Source organism: Rissa tridactyla, chromosome 1, assembly GCF_028500815.1.
Source record: "Rissa tridactyla isolate bRisTri1 chromosome 1, bRisTri1.patW.cur.20221130, whole genome shotgun sequence".
NCBI classification, from domain to species: domain Eukaryota; kingdom Metazoa; phylum Chordata; class Aves; order Charadriiformes; family Laridae; genus Rissa; species Rissa tridactyla.
The window spans coordinates 157,675,582-157,695,537 of NC_071466.1; the positions used below are offsets into that span (position 1 = coordinate 157,675,582).

Genomic DNA, 19,956 nt, shown 5'->3' on the forward strand with positions numbered 1-19,956 from the left:
ACTGGATTATGCGTATCAGGGAACTGTACCATTAATATGTCAAACAAATTAGCCCACTGTGTTATACCGTTATAACTATACTGCAGTTATGCTAAGAAGAGGTAATTTAATAGACAAAAGAGACTATCTGCCCCACAACTTGGTACCTTTTATTTCATCTATTTATATGCAGCGGTATTTTTTAGGCACTGTAAATAGTAATAATATATCATAGTATCAACTGAGATTAAGGTTCCACTGTGCAAACAGGTGCAAACAGGTGGAACATGCACACTCCAGAGGCTCTCTAAGGAAAAAAAGGCAGCGTGATGATAGCTACAGGGTAAAGGAATGGGTTATCATCCCCACTTTACAAAGGCAGAACTGAGGTATGCCCCAGTTAAGGAATCTGCTTATGCTGAATGATGCGTATGAACTTCTTTGGACATGTAGGAGTTGAATGTATTTCTGTTAAATACCTGCATAGAGTGATGAGTATATAGCGCACGTGATCTTAGATGGTGGCAATCTGAATAAGAACAGCCACTTTGACAACATAACCAGGCTAATAAATTGAGTGAATTTTAAAGTTTTATTTTCAGCCCCTCCGTGGTTGGGACTTGGATGCTTTTCTTTGAATGCTGATGAATTATGACACTTGGACTTACATCATTCATTCTGAATTGTTGAAATATTTATCTACCTCTATGAAGTATTAAAGTTTGCAAGACTGCAATATTTAAAATTCTAAAGGAGACCAAGTAAAGTTTTTTAATAGAAATATATTTCTAATACTTTAGTTTGGAGACTTGTGACAATTTTAGCATTGAAGACTGGCATTGTATAAGCACTAATTGCAAACTCTGCCTCTGTCATTGCAATAATTCTAGAACTGTCTAAGAATCTTTAATCAAGGTTACTTGGAATCCCCTGTGCTAGCATTTCCCATAATACATCCCATAATACACAAAGCTGTACATCTTTAGGTTAAAGAGGTACCTGCAGAATTTTGACAATGGAACATGCTAATTGTAATCAGTAGGGAAGCAGACTTGGAAAAAATAATTTGGGAAAATTTGTGCTATTATTGGGATAGCTATGGATTTCAGGAATTTCGAGGGCAAAATTTCTCCAGGCATGTTTTTGAAATTTTGCAGACTTCTAATAAGACCAATCAAATGCACTGAAAATAATTTAAAATTAATCCACCAAGTTCAATGTTGAAATGCTATATTCAAATCAGAAAACACAAAAAATGCAATTCTAAGGGACAACCCGAGATTAGAGTTCTAGGTTTATAATGATGAAGGAGTGTTTTCATCATCCCAAGCCTCATTGGCCTGTGCTGGAGACACCACACCAGCGTGATACACCATAATCTGCTGGGCCAAATCATGTGCTCTTTGTAAGCTGCTGAGGTAAATTTCACATGCTTAATGAACAAATCAAATCAGGGCCAAAGAAACTTGTGTTTGTTACACTGCATCAGGCCGTCACAATTAGGCAGTTTTCAGCACGACGGAGCATGGAAACCCAGCATGGGTCTTGCTTACCTAGGCATAGCTCAAGTGAGGAGCTGCTCCCAATCTCACCTGTGGAAGTCAGAACAAAAATCTGGGCCACAATGTCTCTTTCCTCTCCTGGCTGCAGGGTCCTCTTTCAAGTTTCCTCTTAAAAACAGAGCGATATAAGCTCTGGCTCTCCTGAAGTCAGTGGCAAAATTCCCATCACTTTTCCCTTTTAGCAGCCCTCATCTTAATTTTTTTCTGACTGACCCAGCCAAGCAACTGACCGAAAGAAGCTGCTCTCCTACCTCCTCCTGCCGTTTTGCCTGCTGCCCTGACCTAGGGACTAGCTCTTGACTTTGGTGCTGAGTGCCTCAGTGCGCTGGAATTTACTGTCAGAAAGGAAACACTCTGACTGCTATAGGACACCATGGGGCATGTGTTGCTTACAAAGTAATGTCACCCTTTGGGTCATTGTAAGGCAGAAGGTAAAGCTGACAAGTGGTGTTTATCTGTCAACGACATCTTGTACATGCCTTGAAGTGTCTCCAAGCCGACTGTCTTGGAAAAAAAATGCAATCTAGGCTTTAAAGTTTAATCTTCCCTCGTCTTGCTACATAGAGTAAGACCCCATTTGTGGAGGCTACCTTTATACAGAAAGTATTTCTCATCACTTCTCAACCAAGGTCATGTCTTGTTTACATGGCAGAACAGTAGAGTGCATGACAGAGCAGGAAAGTCTCTTTTTCTGGTGGGTTTACAGTGCAAAGCTGGGATTAAACTGAGCTGGCCAGGTAAATCCAGGTGTCTTTCATCAACACCAGGAAGGTCAGCAAAGATGTCAGACAAAAAGGACTGCCTTCACAAATTAGATGGGGACTTCAAAAGTAACAGATATCCTGAGATGCAGCATTCTGCCATGCTGAGGTCCTTCTCTCTCTTGCAAAAGTAGAAGTTGTGCATTTTTCAGTTGTACTTTGTCAGTCTTCCACTTGCTAGCATGGTATAAATTGAAATAATTGATTTCTTACTTTCATTGGTAGAAAAGAAAAAATGCTCTGCGAATCACCAGTAATAACAAAAGAAACAAATTCACCAAAATCTATAACGTCATATTTTAAATAGCATACATGGCAAAGGCAGAATCTGAGCACAAGGTGATGTCACTATAATGCGATTCTGCTATAGACGTGGAGAACAGGCTTTTCAGGCCCTGTGCCTGGTGGAAGGGGACGTGGGACTTGGATGGGGCTTAGGCACTGTCAAACCTCATTCCAGCATCCTCCTGGAGAAGCATGTCTATGGGTTCCTCCTGATAGGATGGAAGGCTCCGTCTGTTGCCACTTCTTATCCTTTGTCCTTGGACTCAGTAAATAATTGATTCCTAGAGGCTCCAAAGCTCTAAGTATTAAAACTGGAGAAAATGGCTTTCTGTTACATAAGACTTCAAAACTTTGGATACTTCATTAGTACAAAACTAAGATGCTGTTTATTTTTAAATGAAAATGCATAGACATGCCAGCATTTTGGGGGTTATTTCCAGGTTTTGTCCTGTGTGGACAGGGAATCCTTTCTTCCTCTCATCTAAACTGTTAGTTTCTGTCCAGCGTTCTTATTTCAATCGATCACTTTTTCTCAATATCAGTAAAACCTTTCAGTGGAAAATTTTAAAATAGTTTGGTTAAAGATTTGCCTCTGAGGCCTTCTGGGAATGTCCTGATCCTTTGGCTTGGTGACAAGATGAAGATTTTTCTCTGGTAACAAACAGTGACTTACTAGAATAGACACTGAAGTAAGTGAGAGAGTTCAGTCCTAGGAATAGCAGCAAATATGAAGTTATGGATGCAGATCTAGCAGCTGCAAGAGCAAATAAGGGCTTTGGATGTTTGACCAAGGGAATTTATTAAAAACAGACAAGAGAGAATGATTTAATTATCTGACGCCTTGGTTAGCTGCTGTTTGGAAACTGCTCCAGGAGCTGAATGGAGTTAAAATAGGAATCTCATGTTTTGGAAAGAGACCACAGAAGATTAATTGGGGAAGGCATGGAAGGGAAAGGCTCAGAGAGCTTAGCATGTTTGGCCCCTGAGGTGCCTGAGAAGAAGGCTTACAGTGGTACACAAAAGCCATACTGCGATGAGGATAAATTTTGGTCAGATGACATTCACTTTACGGAAGGGCAAAATACAAGGTCACAAGCCAACTTATGGAAGAAGTATATCAAGTTATGAGAAGAGTTTCCATCCAGAGACATGAGGCAGCCTGTGCAAACAGATGTGCTCTTAGCAATAGGGTAAGTTAATGAAAGGACGGCTGGGGATGGCACGGCCTCTAGTTCTATCTACTGAAATACAGGAGGTGGGCTAGAAACAACGTGGAGCTCAGCTCTTTCCACCTCACAATTTCTGCAAAGGTTCTGGCTCAGTCATAGGGCAGGTAGGCTGGCAGCTGAGTCAGAAGGTGGTTTGTGGCCTTTCACATGCTCAGGAGTTGTGTGTTCAGCACAGAGAAGCTAAATGCTTCCTCTTCTGGCTCAGCGCCTTCACACAAGGACTTGCAATCAAATCAGCTGAGTGATACAGGGAAGAAGAGCAGGACTGCAGGAAAAAAGTACTTACAAATCTGAACTTCATAGAATGAATAGATAAATGCTTTTATTAACATACGGGTTATTAACGTACAGGTTGGCTAAATGGATAATTGTAAGTATGTTTAGACATACCTGTGATCCAAGAAGCATAAACTTAGAGATGACCAAAATGGAAAAAAAAAAACTGAAAAGGTCAGGAATTTCTGTGCTTTCAGTTTTTTCCTTTTTTTTTAACCAGTCTTAAAGAAATTTGGGCAATTGTTGGCCAAAATCAACACCTCTGCTGTATGGAGTAATAAGGCAAGTTTGATGACTACCATGCCCTTCTGCAAATGTGGAAAAGGAGTACAAGAAGGCAAGCTCCGAATGACATCTACCCAATAGCACCAAAGTACTAATAACTGTTACGACCCAAGCAAGATGGGGTCAACGTTGTGACAACATTCGTGCAGGAAGAAAAATGAACTAAAATGCCTAGGTTGTCTTAGACTGGAGTATGAAATATCTGCAGGTGCTTGAGGCACGGACTCAGCTGGGAATTGGACTGAAACAAATAAAATATGGCTTCCTTCCTTAGGAAATAAACTGCTTTCCCTGTGACTGCTACTGCTAAGGTACACTGAGACATCACAGCCTAAATCTACCTGAGTGGCATCTTTTATAATACAATTAAAAATTACATTACAGAAAAGTTGCAACACAGGTATTTTTTATGAGAGTAAAAGAGGACGTAATGTGAAATGCAATGAATTATGCAAGTATAATGTCAGGGTAGGAAAGAGTCAAAGGATAAGCAAATTTTCAGATGATCGCTACTCCATAGTTTCCATGTATTTTATGCAGTTGAAGACCCTTTTGCTTGCACTCTCAGCTGGTCTTTACAAAACAGCTCTCAAGAAAAACACATTTATCGACACACTACAAAGGCAACTATAGTGTTTCGTGACCTTTTTCTACACATAGCCTATCTTCCCTTCCTGCCTAGCAGAGGTTATAGAGCCAATTTCGTTTTCTAGCCATGTCTATACCCATAAATAAAGCAGGGCTAGGGCATGGGTTCAAGTGTTGTCCTGTGATTATTCACACTGACGGATAGTTAGCACGCTCCCTGGTACCATCTTGGCTCAAGCCAACTAACGCTCTCCCACCTTTGCCTAAGCATAGCTCAGGCACATGCCAGGAGCCATTCCCTGTGGATATTTTCGCTGCAGTCTCACTGCTTTGGGGTAGAGAGTGAGTTTTGCTGTGTGGATGAAAACGGCACACTTTCACTTGGCCTCTGGGGCAACAAGTGGTCTCAGTATAGATTAATTTAGTACTATAAAGTAGTCTATGAGTTAGAATTCCTGAATATTCTTCTTCCTCTTCCTGGAAAGGAAGTCCTTTAAGCCTTTAAGGATAAGCATTGGCCTCCAGTCCTTCCTTACCATGGGATTTCAATGGAAGTCCTCTCTAACTCATCCAGTGCTTTAATTTTATTTTTTTATTTAATCCTGTTTGTATTGATCTTCAGAGATGCAGTTCTCAGCACCTTTTGGCGCACGACGGGTGAAGTCCAAAGCAAACTTTCTTTATATCTTACAACAGCCCACTCAGCAGACACCATGCCGGAAAGAGTCAGCAATCGCTCCTCATTCACCTCTGGTTCCACCCAACACAGCGTTGGTGCCTGGATGTGAGTAGTAGAAAGGGGAACGAGAAAACATGATCTCTGCAACGTTATTATCTGTTCATGCACCGATTCCCCACTGCCACCACAATCACACACATAGGTACAAAATCCCCAGTTACCTACTCAGGGTAGCGTTCTCTTTGCTTTCGAAGGACAGGAATTATTTCAGTGATATAAGGAGGTTTACCTAGATAGTGATATAAAACAAAGGAGGAAAATAGCTTTAATATTCCTTGTTTAGGTTTCTGTAGGCAGGGGTCTTGCCTTTCTCTATATTTTATAGGCACATGAATCAGTCAAATAACAAAACACTACAACGAGTAGAGCAGAAAAAGCCACGTCTGGTCTCTCAAAAAAAGGAATGAAGTGCCCATCCCTTATAAGAGTATATAAAACAACTAAATAGCCAGAAAACAACAGATTGTAGAGGAAACAATCATGCATTTGCTAAAGGATAAATAGGCACATGACCACTCTTCAATCTCTATCTCATATTCAAAGACATAAAATATGTTTTCCGTAACATTTGGGTGTATTTAGACACTGAGCACTCTATCTAATAGCATAGTTCTTATTGATAAGTGATAATGATATGAACATGTGTTTTAATAGCACGAAACCCTTGAGGGCCACTTCATCTATTGCACTAATCACTACAGTTTTGTCTCAAAATCCTAAATGGGCATAAGAAAATAAATCCTAGTACCTCCTGATTAACTTGACCTGCATTTCTGTTGCCTACGTATTCATAGTTTAAGTAGGAGTTTAAGAGGAGGGCAGCCCAGTGGCTTAGTTTAGTGTCTTGGTGCATGTGCTACAGATAGGATTTCCATTCCTTCTGTCTGATTTCCTGGCTTGGCAAAGGCAAGGAGTGTTGCATCTCCTGGATGAGTGGAAAAGAGAGTATCTCGTCTCTCAGCAGTGACCTCTCCAGTTAATGAGGTAGCAGTGCTGAAAGCGACATTAAAGTCTCTACGGATGACAAAACGAGGGTGGCTATGGGGAAAGGACCCAAGAAAGTATAGCAAATGTAAACAGGAGGGAGATATGGAGGGTCTTCACTGCTCCAAACAGGAACACAATAATCCTTTTTTCATCGTTAATATTGCAAAGTACTCCGCTTCTCACTCCATCTTTGCTTATCACTTTCTCTTAGAGGAAGGAAATGAAGTTTCACTGAGGCATATTGGCTATACTTGTCCCTTTTATGCTGTGGAGAAGGGCGTTAAGTGTATACGGGTAGTTCCTATAAGTTCTGCAGGCAGGAGGGGCTCCTTAACAGCATGGCAGTCACTTTTTCAACTTCTATCTGCGTGTGTATGCGTGTCTGCATGTTACAGAGGGAGACACAGAGAGCGAGCGGTGCGGCTGAATTTAGAAAGTTATAGATGTTCTCATCAGCCCCATGCAATGCAGCAGAGATTCCTTCCAAAAGCCAAGGGAGCAGAGGCTGCAGACAACAGATGTGAGAGGGGTTCCCATAACTGTCAATTTTCAAAGTGTTTGCATTGAAAAGAGAGGAGGTGCTATTTTGATTGATATTTCAGTTGCAGTATATAAAGCAGAGGAATTCTTCTTACCCTCTGCTTGTCATACTGATCTGCATACTCCCTCAGCTGGACTTGGGGCTACTACTTACTGCATCTGAAAGACTGACACTCACTGGGAATAAAGAATTCTTGAAACAATGCCGGAACCCACCAAGAAAGATGGTAAGCATAACAAATATTACCTGAACGTTGCTTAATTACAGGAATTATGGGTATGCACACACAAAAAGCACCTTTTAGACCATCTTGCTTATTTCAGCAACAAATAACATCTAAGAGTGTTAACCATGCAACATCATTATATCATTACAGATCACTGATCCTTTTAAACTAGGAAATTACTTTCAGTGAGAGGTACAGCACAAAACTGTTTTGGTGTCCAACTATTTTAGACAATAAACAGTGGCTTTGCAGAGATACTGAGAAACTACTTGATTGGGCAAATGCTGTATTTACTTTTTAAAGACTGCAGGCTTTTTGTAATGCAATTTGTGGTTTTTCTATAGCTAAGATATCTAGACTCTGGAAAGCAGGGAATAAGCACTTCTTATGGTTTAAAAAGTCAGCATGTTGATATGTTTTCCATAAGTTTTATAAGTTATGTAATAGAAAGGATGTGTTCATGAAACAGTTTTATGGTTGTGATGAAAATACATTCTGTATGTCTAATGCATAAGCGAAGAAGATTTTCTGTACAGGTGAAACTGTAACGATGCATTTTGCCACACTACGGAAGTCGTCATTTTATGTTTCGGGAGAGTAAAAGGCAGTAATACTGGCCCATTTTTTGTGGTATTATTAAGTTCATAGCAAAGAAACTGAATATGTAGTCAGCTAGCAAGGTACAGAATTGGCTATTGGAGGTTGCCCAAACAGGCATAAAATGTTCAGGGTCTATTTATTCATAACTTTTTACAAGGTAGCATTTATTTTTTCTATTTTGAAAATTTAAGGTAAATAAGCTTCCTATATTTGCATTACTTCTTTTATTTTTCTTTCAAATTTAGACCTTTTCTTAAGAATTTTTGATTATTATTGTTTAGCATTGACAATATACATAGCTTTTGCAAAGCCATAAATGTGCAACCTGTACTTTCTTTGCAAGTGCTGGCAAAGAAGCGGTATACAGGCAGGTTCCTAATGCATTCCCAAATGCAAAACTGAGGTTAATCTTAAAGATGACCTCATGGTAAGTATAGAGTCATTAAACAGCATTTACTTCCCATTGATTCTGAAAGATCTGGTAGGCCCATGTGTGTAGCTTGAACGAGTACATTTGATTTAACACTGACCTATAGATAGGATTTTCTTTATTTTAAAAGTCTTCAGGAAATATTTTCTGGTTTTTGTATAAGGGAAGAGTAGAGCAACTATCAGGGGCCCTAGGCAGTTTCAGCACCTTGTTGGGTTGGGGGTACATGAAAACTAAACTTTTTGCACGACTGAGTCTTAAACAAGCAGTGTTGACAGACCAATGTGATCATTTTACTTACTGGCCCTCCTTAGTGCTCGAGGACAATGATGGATGAAGTATCCTTCTGAAAATAGCTACACCAAGTGCACGTATTAATACGAGAGCCTAATCCTCTATATCAAACCTAGAGCCAAGCCCCTTCTAGAGTGTCTTATTTGTAATTCAAATGATTTACACTTGTATTAAGTGTCCTCTTTATTTGATCTGTTATTTGACTGGATATTACACAGTTTAATCAGAATGCATTCTGTGGCTGCCAACTAAAAAAAAATAACCTAAAATATTTCTGCACTTTCAAAAGATATGTGCTTTGGAGAAAATTTGTTGAGAGGCTAGTGTTTCTAAAGGTTATTATTCTGTTTAAGACCAGATTGTTTCAAAGATGTTCTTACAATGCAGTGATTACAAATGCAGCTCTGTGGTTGTATTACAAAATAAGTTTAGCAACTCTGAACAACATTACATTGACAGTGGAATAAATGTGACTTTTGATGTGACTTTTGATTCAGGGACATAAAAAATATTGAAGCCTTCTGTCCTGACAGACCCGGAGTTCACAAGTAGTAATGAGCTCTGGAAAAGTGATACATACAGGTTGTATGCTGGTTGTAACCCAGCTTATTTGCAGCCGGTAGATACGGGTGATAACAGGTTTACCTTATTGTTCTTAAGAAATTAGCTGCTTCCTAAGATTTTTCATTGATCAAGAACTCACCTGAGCTGTGGCAGTACCTGTATAGTAAGTATAAGTACTTTCGATGTTAGTGGCAGGAGTATTTGGTACAATAATAGCACAATACCACTGCTTCAACTGGTACTAGCTCTACCACTAAGAATTCAGAACCTCACGTGTCTGTCAAATGCCTGTTCTCAAGGTAGTTTTCAAGGCATGAAGGATTGAAGGTAATTAATTAATGAAGGTGAACCTTGGACAGGCTACATTCTGTAAGGTACCACTGGAAGGGCTCTCTGAGAAACTTTTGGCGAACTTCTTGGCCAACTACAATAGAAAGCAGAGAAAAAAGGAGGCTTAAGGCTTCTGCATCACATGGGCACCTAAGCAGTATTCTTCTGACATTTCCAAAAGAAGCAATCTACATGAATGATCCCATATTCCTTATTCTCATAGGTCCTGACAATTAAAAACAGCACACACAAGGCCAAGCAGCTAAGAAATCAGAAACTGGCTAATACTTAAATGTTAAGAAAATCTCAGCTTTGCATTTTTTTGTCAATGCAATCTCTGAAGTACATAGCTAGATTTTTCAGAGGCAGTGCTGTAGCAAGCTCCCAGGCTATTTTTTCAGGCCAAATGTTCTTTGAGCTATTTTAGGATTATTAGATTACCGAAGTGAGAAATTTCCTGACTTGGTGAGAGTGTAGCCTCACAATGCGCTCTTAACAAATAGGATCACCAAATTAAACACACCACTCATCTTATAGAAGGTTGCTGGAGCACTTCAGCCTAATGGAATTTGTCACTGTCGAAACAGCCTTCCACAACTAATGGTTTAAGGCCTTTATTGTACTCCTAAAAAGTCAAAGTTCTATATATTGCATCAGCTGTGGCTTCCTTGGAGTATATGGTCATGTCATTGTAAGTTTTGTCTTGGTCTATTCAAAATTTCATATTCACAAGGCAAAGACTACATCCATCGGTTAACTAATCCCAGTGGATGACTAGGATGGGACTGTGATGCCGAAGTGCATTTAAATTTAACAGCCTTTAGTTTTCCGGGTGACTAACAGAATAACCCTCCCTCATATAATTACTTCCTGTAATTTATTGTAATCACTCAGTGAATCTTTCCTCTCCCCCCTTTCCTTTAACCAATATTCATAATAAGAGCTGCTCATTAATTAGGTGCCCTCTTAAACTGTCATAGGCCACAGCATTTGGACGTACTTTTGTATGAGTGCCAAGTCTCTTAAGAGCAACGGTTTCAAACTATTTGTGGGCATCATCCCACAGGGACAGGTGCAAGTCAATCCCTGGTAGGCAGCTCTGTAAATTTGCCTTATTTATTCTCCCCAATCTAGGAAATAACTCATGGCCACGAGTTAAGCAAGCATTCAAAATTTTGAGCCAAAGCATTTATCAACTGTCGGCCAGCTTCATTTTCTAAGGGTTTGCAAGGTCTGTTTGAATACTGCCTGGAGCATCCACATATTGGCAAGGAATCAGAATTGAAAATCAGTGCGTCTACTTTAGACAGCATTTAGCAAAACTTTTTTCGATCTATAAACAGCACAGTGGTGAAGAAAATTATGTGCCTATATTGTCCGTTAGAAGGACAATCTCCAAAACATGAAGCAATTTGCAAAAGGAGGTAAACAGACATATCAGTAGAGACTGCTTTGGAGATACGGTGACGCCGTTCTCTCTGAAGAAGCCCAGTTAAAACAGCCTGTACTTCTATCGGCTTTTAAACATGACTGGTTTTGTTTCATTGCATGATTGTTCTATAACTGTATTTGCAATATATTCTTAATATTTAAATCAATACCGCAGTCTGGTGTATCAAGATAACAGGCATTGTCAAACAAGCTTTATGACAGCTAGACATACAAATCATATAAGCAGACACGTAGAGCAGCATTCCCATGGGAAAACAAACTCAGTATCAAGGTTGGCTAAAAGTTAATTAAAGTAAGATTTCTTTAATGTCATAGTTTCAAGGCTAGACAATTTTTCAGAGGTGGAAAAGGAGTCAAATGGAAATTCTGCTTCAGTATATGAATTTGGCTTGTGTCAAAATTAACAATGCTGATGGAAAATTTTCCTGAAAATCAAAGAACCCAGCATGTGAACACTGTATAACATTGCTTAGTGCTTTCCATGCAGAAGACTGGACCTGTATAATTGTTTGATTATGGCACCAAACTGGGTAGTGCAGCTGCTGCCGTCCTTGCTGCATAGATACATGCCTAGTGAGGCAAAAGAAAAGCAGACAGACATCCATCTTCTGCCATCATCGTTATCCCTCTGCAGGACTGACTGTAAAATGCATTCCCATTATTTCTAACTACCTTCAGTCTTGGAGCCAAATCACACTCACAGCCAGGTCATTTACAAGCACTGTATTAAAGTCACAGGTAAAAGAGTCTTGGTGGATGAGGGAAGGAGGAAACCCTAACCCCTTATCTTATTTTCCCTCTCAATTCTTTAGAAAGTTTCTCTTCATCACCTCTAGCTAATAAATTTAAAGCCCTCACAAACGGAAAGCAAACTTACGCCTAACTGTTGTAATTAGATCCATCAGGGTGGGCCCCGCTCCTGTCCTGAGCCCTATAGAGCCACGTCCTCCTGCACAGATCTTGTTGCACGCTGGGAACTGAGTTGTTCTTAGGCTGTCTTTGCCCTCCCATCGCTAATTTCTAAGTGTTGGTCCCATACTTCCTCTGAGATACCTGAGCATCTCAGGTTTATTCTTTCACCTTCCACCTCCACTGCTCCTAAGTTTAAGACTACTTTTCCAATCGGATTAATTTGATTGAAACACCCCCACACACACACTGGCAAAGAAAAATCCCCAAACTTGATTTATTTTGGAATTTTTATGTTTTGCTTTATTATGGTGTAAATTGAAGGAACTGCATTGTTGTTTTTTTCTTATACAATGCATTGACTTTATTTTCATACCACTGTAGGAGGATAATCTGAGATTGACCTGGTTTACTGTTGTTCTTACTTGAGTTGAAAAGCTTGTTCACCCTATTCAAAAAGCATTGCATCTATGCACAAGAAAAATATTCAATATTGTCACACTAAAATAAAAAATTCATTGAGTTTAGGAGGAAAACAGGGAACGGTCTTTCAGCAGATCACAGGGTGCTTTGTACTTGGCAAAACTGAAATTAGCAAGTGCTGCCTTTGTGCCTCCCTGTGCTGCACCTGTTGGGAAGATAAATAAAGGACTGCCCAGTTCTTTCCCCTCATACCTCCTAAATATATCACTTTGAGAGAGCTTTTAAAAAAAAACAAAACGTGCTGCAGTACCCTTCTGTTCCATGAAAAACTGGATGAGTTTCTTCATATTAGTTTCAGGGATCTACCAAACAAGATGGGAAGGTCTGTGGTTGCATAGCAAAAAAATAGCAGAGAGATCTGGGGAGACTTCAGTTATCAAAACGTTAGTAGCTGCCACACACATTAACGTTTCTTGGAAAATGTGTTGTACAACTTATTTCATGTTTCATGAGGGCACAACCAGAGGGTTCCTTGAACTGGAAAAGCAAACCAAGTTTGAAAAATAAATTATCTGGGGAAATTTCCCTTTGGATAGGGCCAAATGCTAGACTCACTACTTGGGGAAAATGCAGAGATTCCACTATGTTAGAGGTCCTCGTTTAATAGTTGCTCTAGAGTGAGGGAAAAAAGTTTGTTCTCACCCAGACACTAATGTTGCTTTGCACTAAATGTGAAAATCTGTAAAACAAAGGAGAAGGCAAATGGATAGAGTCACTAACTTCAGCTGCAGTTGAGTTTTTCTCAGTCCCACTGCAAACAGCTTTGTCTCTTGAGTCTGAGAAACAGCCCCTTCTCTTCCCATCCAGCCCTCTCTCTCTGCTCTCAGTCACAACGGAAGGCTCCAAAAAAGATTTCTCTTTTTCACTGCTGTTAGGAAACCAATACTTGAAGTAATTTTCCCATCATTCACTAGGGGAGTTCGATGCACTTTATGACCACTGGGAGATTTTATTCTTTTGCTTTGAAGAATCGTTGGTGTTTTAAGTAAGGGAAGAGAGGACTGATCTGACATGAATGTTCATATTAGTTCATTGAAAGTTTTGATAAGTTTGCAACCATACAAAGATCCTAACGGTCTTTGCAGCGCCACAGATCTCCGCGTTAGGAACCAGATACCCAAATGGACACGTGTGCAAGTGAACTAGGTGTCCCAGCTCCCACCGGAGTCATGGACAGCAGGTCATTATGGTCAGTAGAGCCCAGACTGCTGCTCAGTTGCCTAAACACAGGTGCCCACTGCCATACGAGACGCTCTAGGATACCCAGAATACCCATTCTGGACTGACAAGATATGACTCGGGACCTACGGGATATCTGCAACACCCTGGAGTAGCAGCTAGAAACCAGAAGGGTATGCTACAGCATCTGAATGTCGTTGATCACCTATGTTTAAGTAAATTAATTGAGCCATAAGCAGCTATTTTATGGTGAATAAGAATCTAAGTCTATTGATTATAATAGTAGCTTGGACTCCTAGCTCACACCATAGACACATTTATGCGTCTCCCTTTATTCTGAGAACCTTAACAATAAGGCTGTAGAGTTATTCTCTGTAATCTGTTCAATTAGTGTTTAAGGTTTTTCTGCAATGGGTAGTTTTATAAGAAGACAAGGAAGGAGTTCCACTCCAGCGTTATTTACATGTGATACTCAGGTCCTCTGCCTCAATAAATGAGGGATTACATTGGGTCCAGATTCCCCTGAGCAGAGGAGAGTGCAACCTTCTGTAATCTGCTGGGTGCACTGATAAAAATTAAAAAAAAAAAAAAAAGTGCTACTGGCATTTTTTTGTTCTTTGGGAGATCCAGCTGGTTTTACTTGCCTTATTTTTTATAAGAAGGAGTCAATATATTTTACTTCATTGCTAAGCTGAGCGTTTAAATCAACTCAAAATTAAATTTCTTTTTTACATCCATGAGAGGAAACAGAAAGTTGCATTCTGGTTCAAATCAGTGTTGATTCCTCTTCTTCCTTTCTACTCTAGCTTACTCTCCCTTCCTCCAATAGCTTTTTGTTGTTAGAGGAAATATTGGTTACACCAAGGACATTTGCAGCTATGAGTAACAAGTATTTTTGTGTTAAATAATAAAGCATTTCCAAATATTCTACTATATGTTCAACAAAACTCATAAATTTAGGCATCTCCATGAATTCCTATTTCTGGAATTTACTCTCCCTAATTTATCAGGTGTGGTTTTAGCTCCTAGGGGTCACTGAACTAGCAAGTGGTTCAGCCAAGATGAAGATGCTTGCCGAGGAGGGTGAATTAGAGTCAAAATCCTGTTCTGTGTCCAACAGGGTTACATGTACTGGAAAGCCATTCTAGCAAGCATATTTTAGTGAAAGTTCCAGTCAATATTCACTGCTTCCTGAGGTGCTGTAGGGACAGGAAAAAAGTTACCAAGGATTCAAGGAATATAAAGATAGATTTCTGCTCAGAGACCTCTCAGAACACTAAAAATTTCAGCTTTCACAAAACCGAGTGGTTTCTCTCTGGCTTCCCTCCCCCATTACTCATGTCTGTGTTGCTAACAGCATCTCCACAGAGCAGTCACTGGGACCTGGCCAAAGCGATGTAGGATGTCTCACATCCACAGTGCTTAGAATTAGCTCTTCTGAAGAAGACCAATCGCACCCACAATCCTCTACTGCTTGGCCAAGTGTCTTTATGTGTATTTTCAGTTCAAAGTGCCAAAATAAACTGTGGTCTTTGCTGCAGTTAGCCGTGGTGGTGTTAGATGTCAAAATGCTGAGATGCTGCATGCCCTGCTCTCTGGTGGTGCTAGATGGGGGTTAATTTAGGACATTAGACCTCCTGGAGTAGTGTCAGAAGGTTATTGAACAGAAAGTCAAATATGTCACAGACTCAGAAAACTTCCAAAATTCAAAAAAAATCACCATCCTAAAAATTGCTCCATGGTCTGCCATGGAGTAAAGTTGTTTGTTCCAGGAAAGACCTTCAGGACTACAATAACCTGCAAGTCAGTCAGTGCACGTGACTTCCGTGCAGTGCAGAGGGTTGCAGTACCAGGACGTGGGAGCACGGCTGGGTGACTCATTCCACAGTTCAGACCCCCACTATGTCCCATCTCCATGTTCCCGAAAGGGTACAGACACTTCAGCAAGAAGGGGGTCCTGCTGTATCTGGCGGCTATGAAACATGTTCAAGAGTCATTGATCTCCCTTCCCTGGAGATTAGGAAATATTTCTTACATAATTTGCTATCCCCTGGTCCTATTACTAAATGAAAATAGCATGTGATCTACTTCTTAAGGGCAGTTGCCCTTATATGTGATGGCTCCAGCAAGTTATTTTGATCAGGTGATTATTACAAAAAGCTCCGTTCTAATTTAATTCTCCGTAGGATCAAATGGTGGTTTTAGTGAGCGTCTGAAAGCGTTGTTCAGTAGAATCATGATGTTTCCTGAGAGGGATCTGTATTAAAATACAGACTCGTTGCGACTTCGCAGGCTCAGAATACCTTCCTAATTTTGGTCATAAATGCCAAGAGTAGGTTGCAGTCATACACAGACACAGATGAAGATTCCCTTTTCATACAGATTTCTTTTTACAAATCTTAGCTCTGTGTGCATAAACATAAATTGCAGAGACATTTGCTTACTTCTTGTTATTGAACCAACTGGGTTGAATACATTAAGTAGGGTCAGAGCAAAAGCAACTCATAGAACTGCTCAAACAGTTACTCTTTTCTTAAATGGGAGCCATGCTTTCCTCAGCCAGCACGCAAACCCAGTCCAAAGCCTATTCCAAATCTCTCACAGCCCTGAAGATGTGATGAAATTAAACCAAATACAGAAGCACCTAAAACTGAAAGAGACACCAAATGAAATCTTACTGTTTCAGTTGATGAGGTAGGTCTTACAATTCTCAAAATCTGAGCTGATTTAGCCAGTGTGGTAGGGTATTATTTTCTGACCGGAAATTAAACATTTCAAAGCATTTGCACACCTGAATGTACACAGCATTGCATCTCTGTCCTTTTTCAACAGTTTTATTAGTTCCCAGTACCACTAAAGCATTGTTCCTAGTAAAAATTACAGAAAACGCTTATCCCTGGTGATGTGAGAATATCTGTGTCTAGAGATATCTAGGAACAGTCACACAAGAAATGCCACACAGATGGAGTAATTCACTGACTAATAGCTTCTGGGTCTCGTGCTGCGATATTCACATAGATAGAGATAAACATACACACACTGTAGCAAGTTGGGTATCTTCTGTTTTTATAAGAACATAGTATCTAGGCCAAAAACCTTATTTTAGACCCAAACAGGAGCCATAATACCAATGGAGGCTGTGGCTGCCACTCCTCCACAGATGCAGACTTCAGTGAAGGCACAGAGGGTCAGATGCCTGATGACATTTTTTCCATGGCATTCCCTCCAGCCTTACTAATCTTTCATCTAAGCTTTCCTTAGCCCTATTTTTAAAGGGGAAATCTGACCTCTGTCCTCTGCCCCTTTTTCTTTGCCCTTGTTTTGCATTTCCATGTTTTGCAATGAAGGTTTCTCTCTTACCCAACAACTTTTTTAGCTGAGGGAAAGTATATTCAGTGAGCTGTGACTGTCGTTCACAACAGCATCTCAAATGTATTTTGCTGTCATGCTTTGTAAGAGCTTTCTTTTATACATATCACTTACTGATTTACTGATGCAAACCCCCACATTTTGTCTGCAAACATCCTGCTGTGGCGTTTTCCCTGAAGGCAAAGTTAAGTGATTTTTTTAAAGTGAAGGCTTATAATTGTCCCAGTTATCTTCATTGCTGCAGAGTGAGACTGAGAGATAGAAAATGCAACAGTATTAACACAGAGGGATGCGTGCCATTTCGTATGCCTAACACCCACAAAAGGACATACATGACTTTCATGTACATAAATATTGCTGCACGACCCACCAAAGGTTTGCCTAGTCCCATAGGTTTCTGGGACCTTGGATCTCCTAAATTTTTACCTGCAGAAAAAGTCCTTTCTCTCCACATGTGCAAAATATTCCTAAAGGTTTTTCAATACAATGCTGTATTCCAGACATCTGAGCAACAATAAATATTATATGCAAACAAGTTTACAAAGAAAGAGAAACCCCAAAGTCAGTATATAGAATTCCCATCAAACAAGTATGTTTCTGAGTTTTAGGGTAACTTCTGATTCTTTTTATGTTTGGTATCAGCAATACAGCAACTCTGATATGGAGCTTTCCTGCACTGCCAGTAATGTTTGGATTTTTTTAATTCTTCTCCAGACTTAATTACAAATCATCTTTGGTTGGCATGTACTGGAACATCAGCACTCATAAAAAGTAACAGCCCCTCAATTTTGTAGCCCATAAATACGAGTCCCCCCTTAGTAAACTAAGAATGGATGCCACTACCCTGTTTTTCATCTTGAGCGAGTTATTTTCCGCAAGCCTGATGACTGAAAGTTAGCATTGGGTAAAAAAATTCACGTTGACATAAGTAATAAATTATTAGTGACTAGGTACTTGAAATGATCTCCAATCACCTATGTGCCTGACAGCCCTGTGTCAGGATTCCTTGTTACAATCCCATTCTGTAAGACATTGTCTCTCAAGAGGAGGCAGAGCATTCAAGCGCAGATGACAGGAGAGTGCTCGTCTGAGGGAAGTCTGAGAAGACTCTTCCTTCTTGAAAAGATCACAGAGTATCAGATTATCTGTCACCCACTGTCAAATAGACTTGAAGCAAATGCTTTTCTTATTTGGTATTTGGACACAGTCATGACAGTGGTTAGACACAGTTGTAGTACATATTACTTTGACAAAGAGCTGATAACAAGCTGAGAGGTTCAGTCCTGGGGAAATCCCAACGCGTTCATGTTTGGTTTTGCCCTGACCCTCAGAGAAAAATTGACATTTCCAAAACTGTGGAATGGGGATACCAGCAGATTTTCCTATTAAATTGTTGAAATGTTTTATCCCGAAATTTGGTTACAATTAAACCTATCAGCACATTTCAAATGCTTCCTTGTAATTTGCTGATGTGCCAGGTTGCATGAATTCCCATCATCGCAGCTTTATGCTGATGCCTTCATCTTCCCCTAAGAGTCAAGCTCTCTAAGTGGAAATGACTTCCCACTATCTGCACATACCCACACGGCTCTCAGGACTAACCTGAATGCACTGAACAACAGGGGACGTAGTCCTTTGTGGAACTCACTCCAGTTACGCAGAGCATCGGGTCCATAACGCGATTTCCGTAAAACAACACTGCAATTGATTTCCTTGATTCTGAGTGAAATATTTCAGGACAGCTCAGCAAAACAACAGTGTTGTGATTTGGGCTGAGCAGCAGTGACGACATTTTTCTAAATTAGGAAAATGCTTCCTGAGCTGGTTTGGAAATTATCTGGACAATCTGAAAGGAAGTTCTTTACTGGTTAAGCACTCAACTCTTGAAATAACTGCCCTCTCAACTTTATTGCTGACTTTTATCCTATAATTAGAAGTGCAACTGTCATTGAAAATATATTGTTAAATTTGAGGCATAAATTACTGTTGTTCCTGAGCAGCAGTTCTTTGTTTTCTGAAGTTTTTAAACCAATAACTTGGTCCACTTCATTAAGTTGTGCAGCTTGCAGAAAGGAAGTTAGCATTACTCAGTGTACTGATATCACTGGTGTCTTTTTTCCTTTTTCCCTAGGGAATATCTTGAACTAAGTGAAAATATTTGCTTCCAGAGAAAAATTATTAACAAACTATTGCAAGGAAAGATAGGAAACTGAGAATAAAGCTACCTATTCCATACTTTTTTACACGGGATCAAACTTTTCTGATGAGTTAATTAATTGATTTCAGTAAATCCATAACAAAGATTGATTAGATTTGGGTTATTTAAAACATGAATTTCACTTGGCTGGGCTCCGTGGCATTTTGAAAGCTTGATTTCTCATTAGCACCCGCTGTCAAAAAATCATATTATTTTACAGTCAATTTAACACATTAAAAATGTGTTGCAACATTTGATGAATCTAAAGAAATCAAAAGTATGCTGCATTTATGTATTTTGTGTTTACACAGAAAAGACTGAATATTCATGCAGAAAAGTCTCCGGAACACTTGAGCTAACAAAACCTGGTTCTCTATGGCTGCGTGTCTTTTGTCCCTGCAAATACTAAAATACAGATCACTGAATTTTGACCTATGAGCCAGATCACTAACTTTTCACCTGAAGACAGGCATCAGACCCGCTCTGACTCCTCCCTGCTCTCTGGAAATCACAGTCATACCTGAGGCTGGGAACCCGAGACAGCACATGGGGGACACGGGCGGTACTGTTAGCCACCAGCGCCCCTTACGGGTCATTAGCAAATATCATAGAGACCATCAGGTTTAGATGGATAGTGAGAGTTGGTTCCCAGACCTTAATGGAACCTTTTTCACATACACTATAAAAAAGG

The 19,956-nt window shown here is 39.9% G+C and overlaps 1 protein-coding gene across 5 annotated transcripts in view; it reads left to right on the forward strand.

The window, feature by feature from the left end:
* The first annotated feature begins 7,267 nt into the window (after positions 1-7,267).
* Positions 7,268-19,956, forward strand: part of MYBPC1 (myosin binding protein C1) — a 79,821-nt gene continuing 67,132 nt past the window's right edge. For 2 of the 5 annotated variants that reach the window (XM_054182562.1, XM_054182568.1), the window contains exon 1: positions 7,272-7,458. In XM_054182562.1, the coding sequence (XP_054038537.1) occupies positions 7,434-7,458 (25 nt within the window). In that variant the 5' untranslated portion in view covers positions 7,272-7,433. Of the gene's footprint in view, positions 7,459-19,956 lie in introns of all 5 variants that reach the window. The other 3 variants (XM_054182576.1, XM_054182584.1, XM_054182592.1) reach the window with 2 other exon arrangements.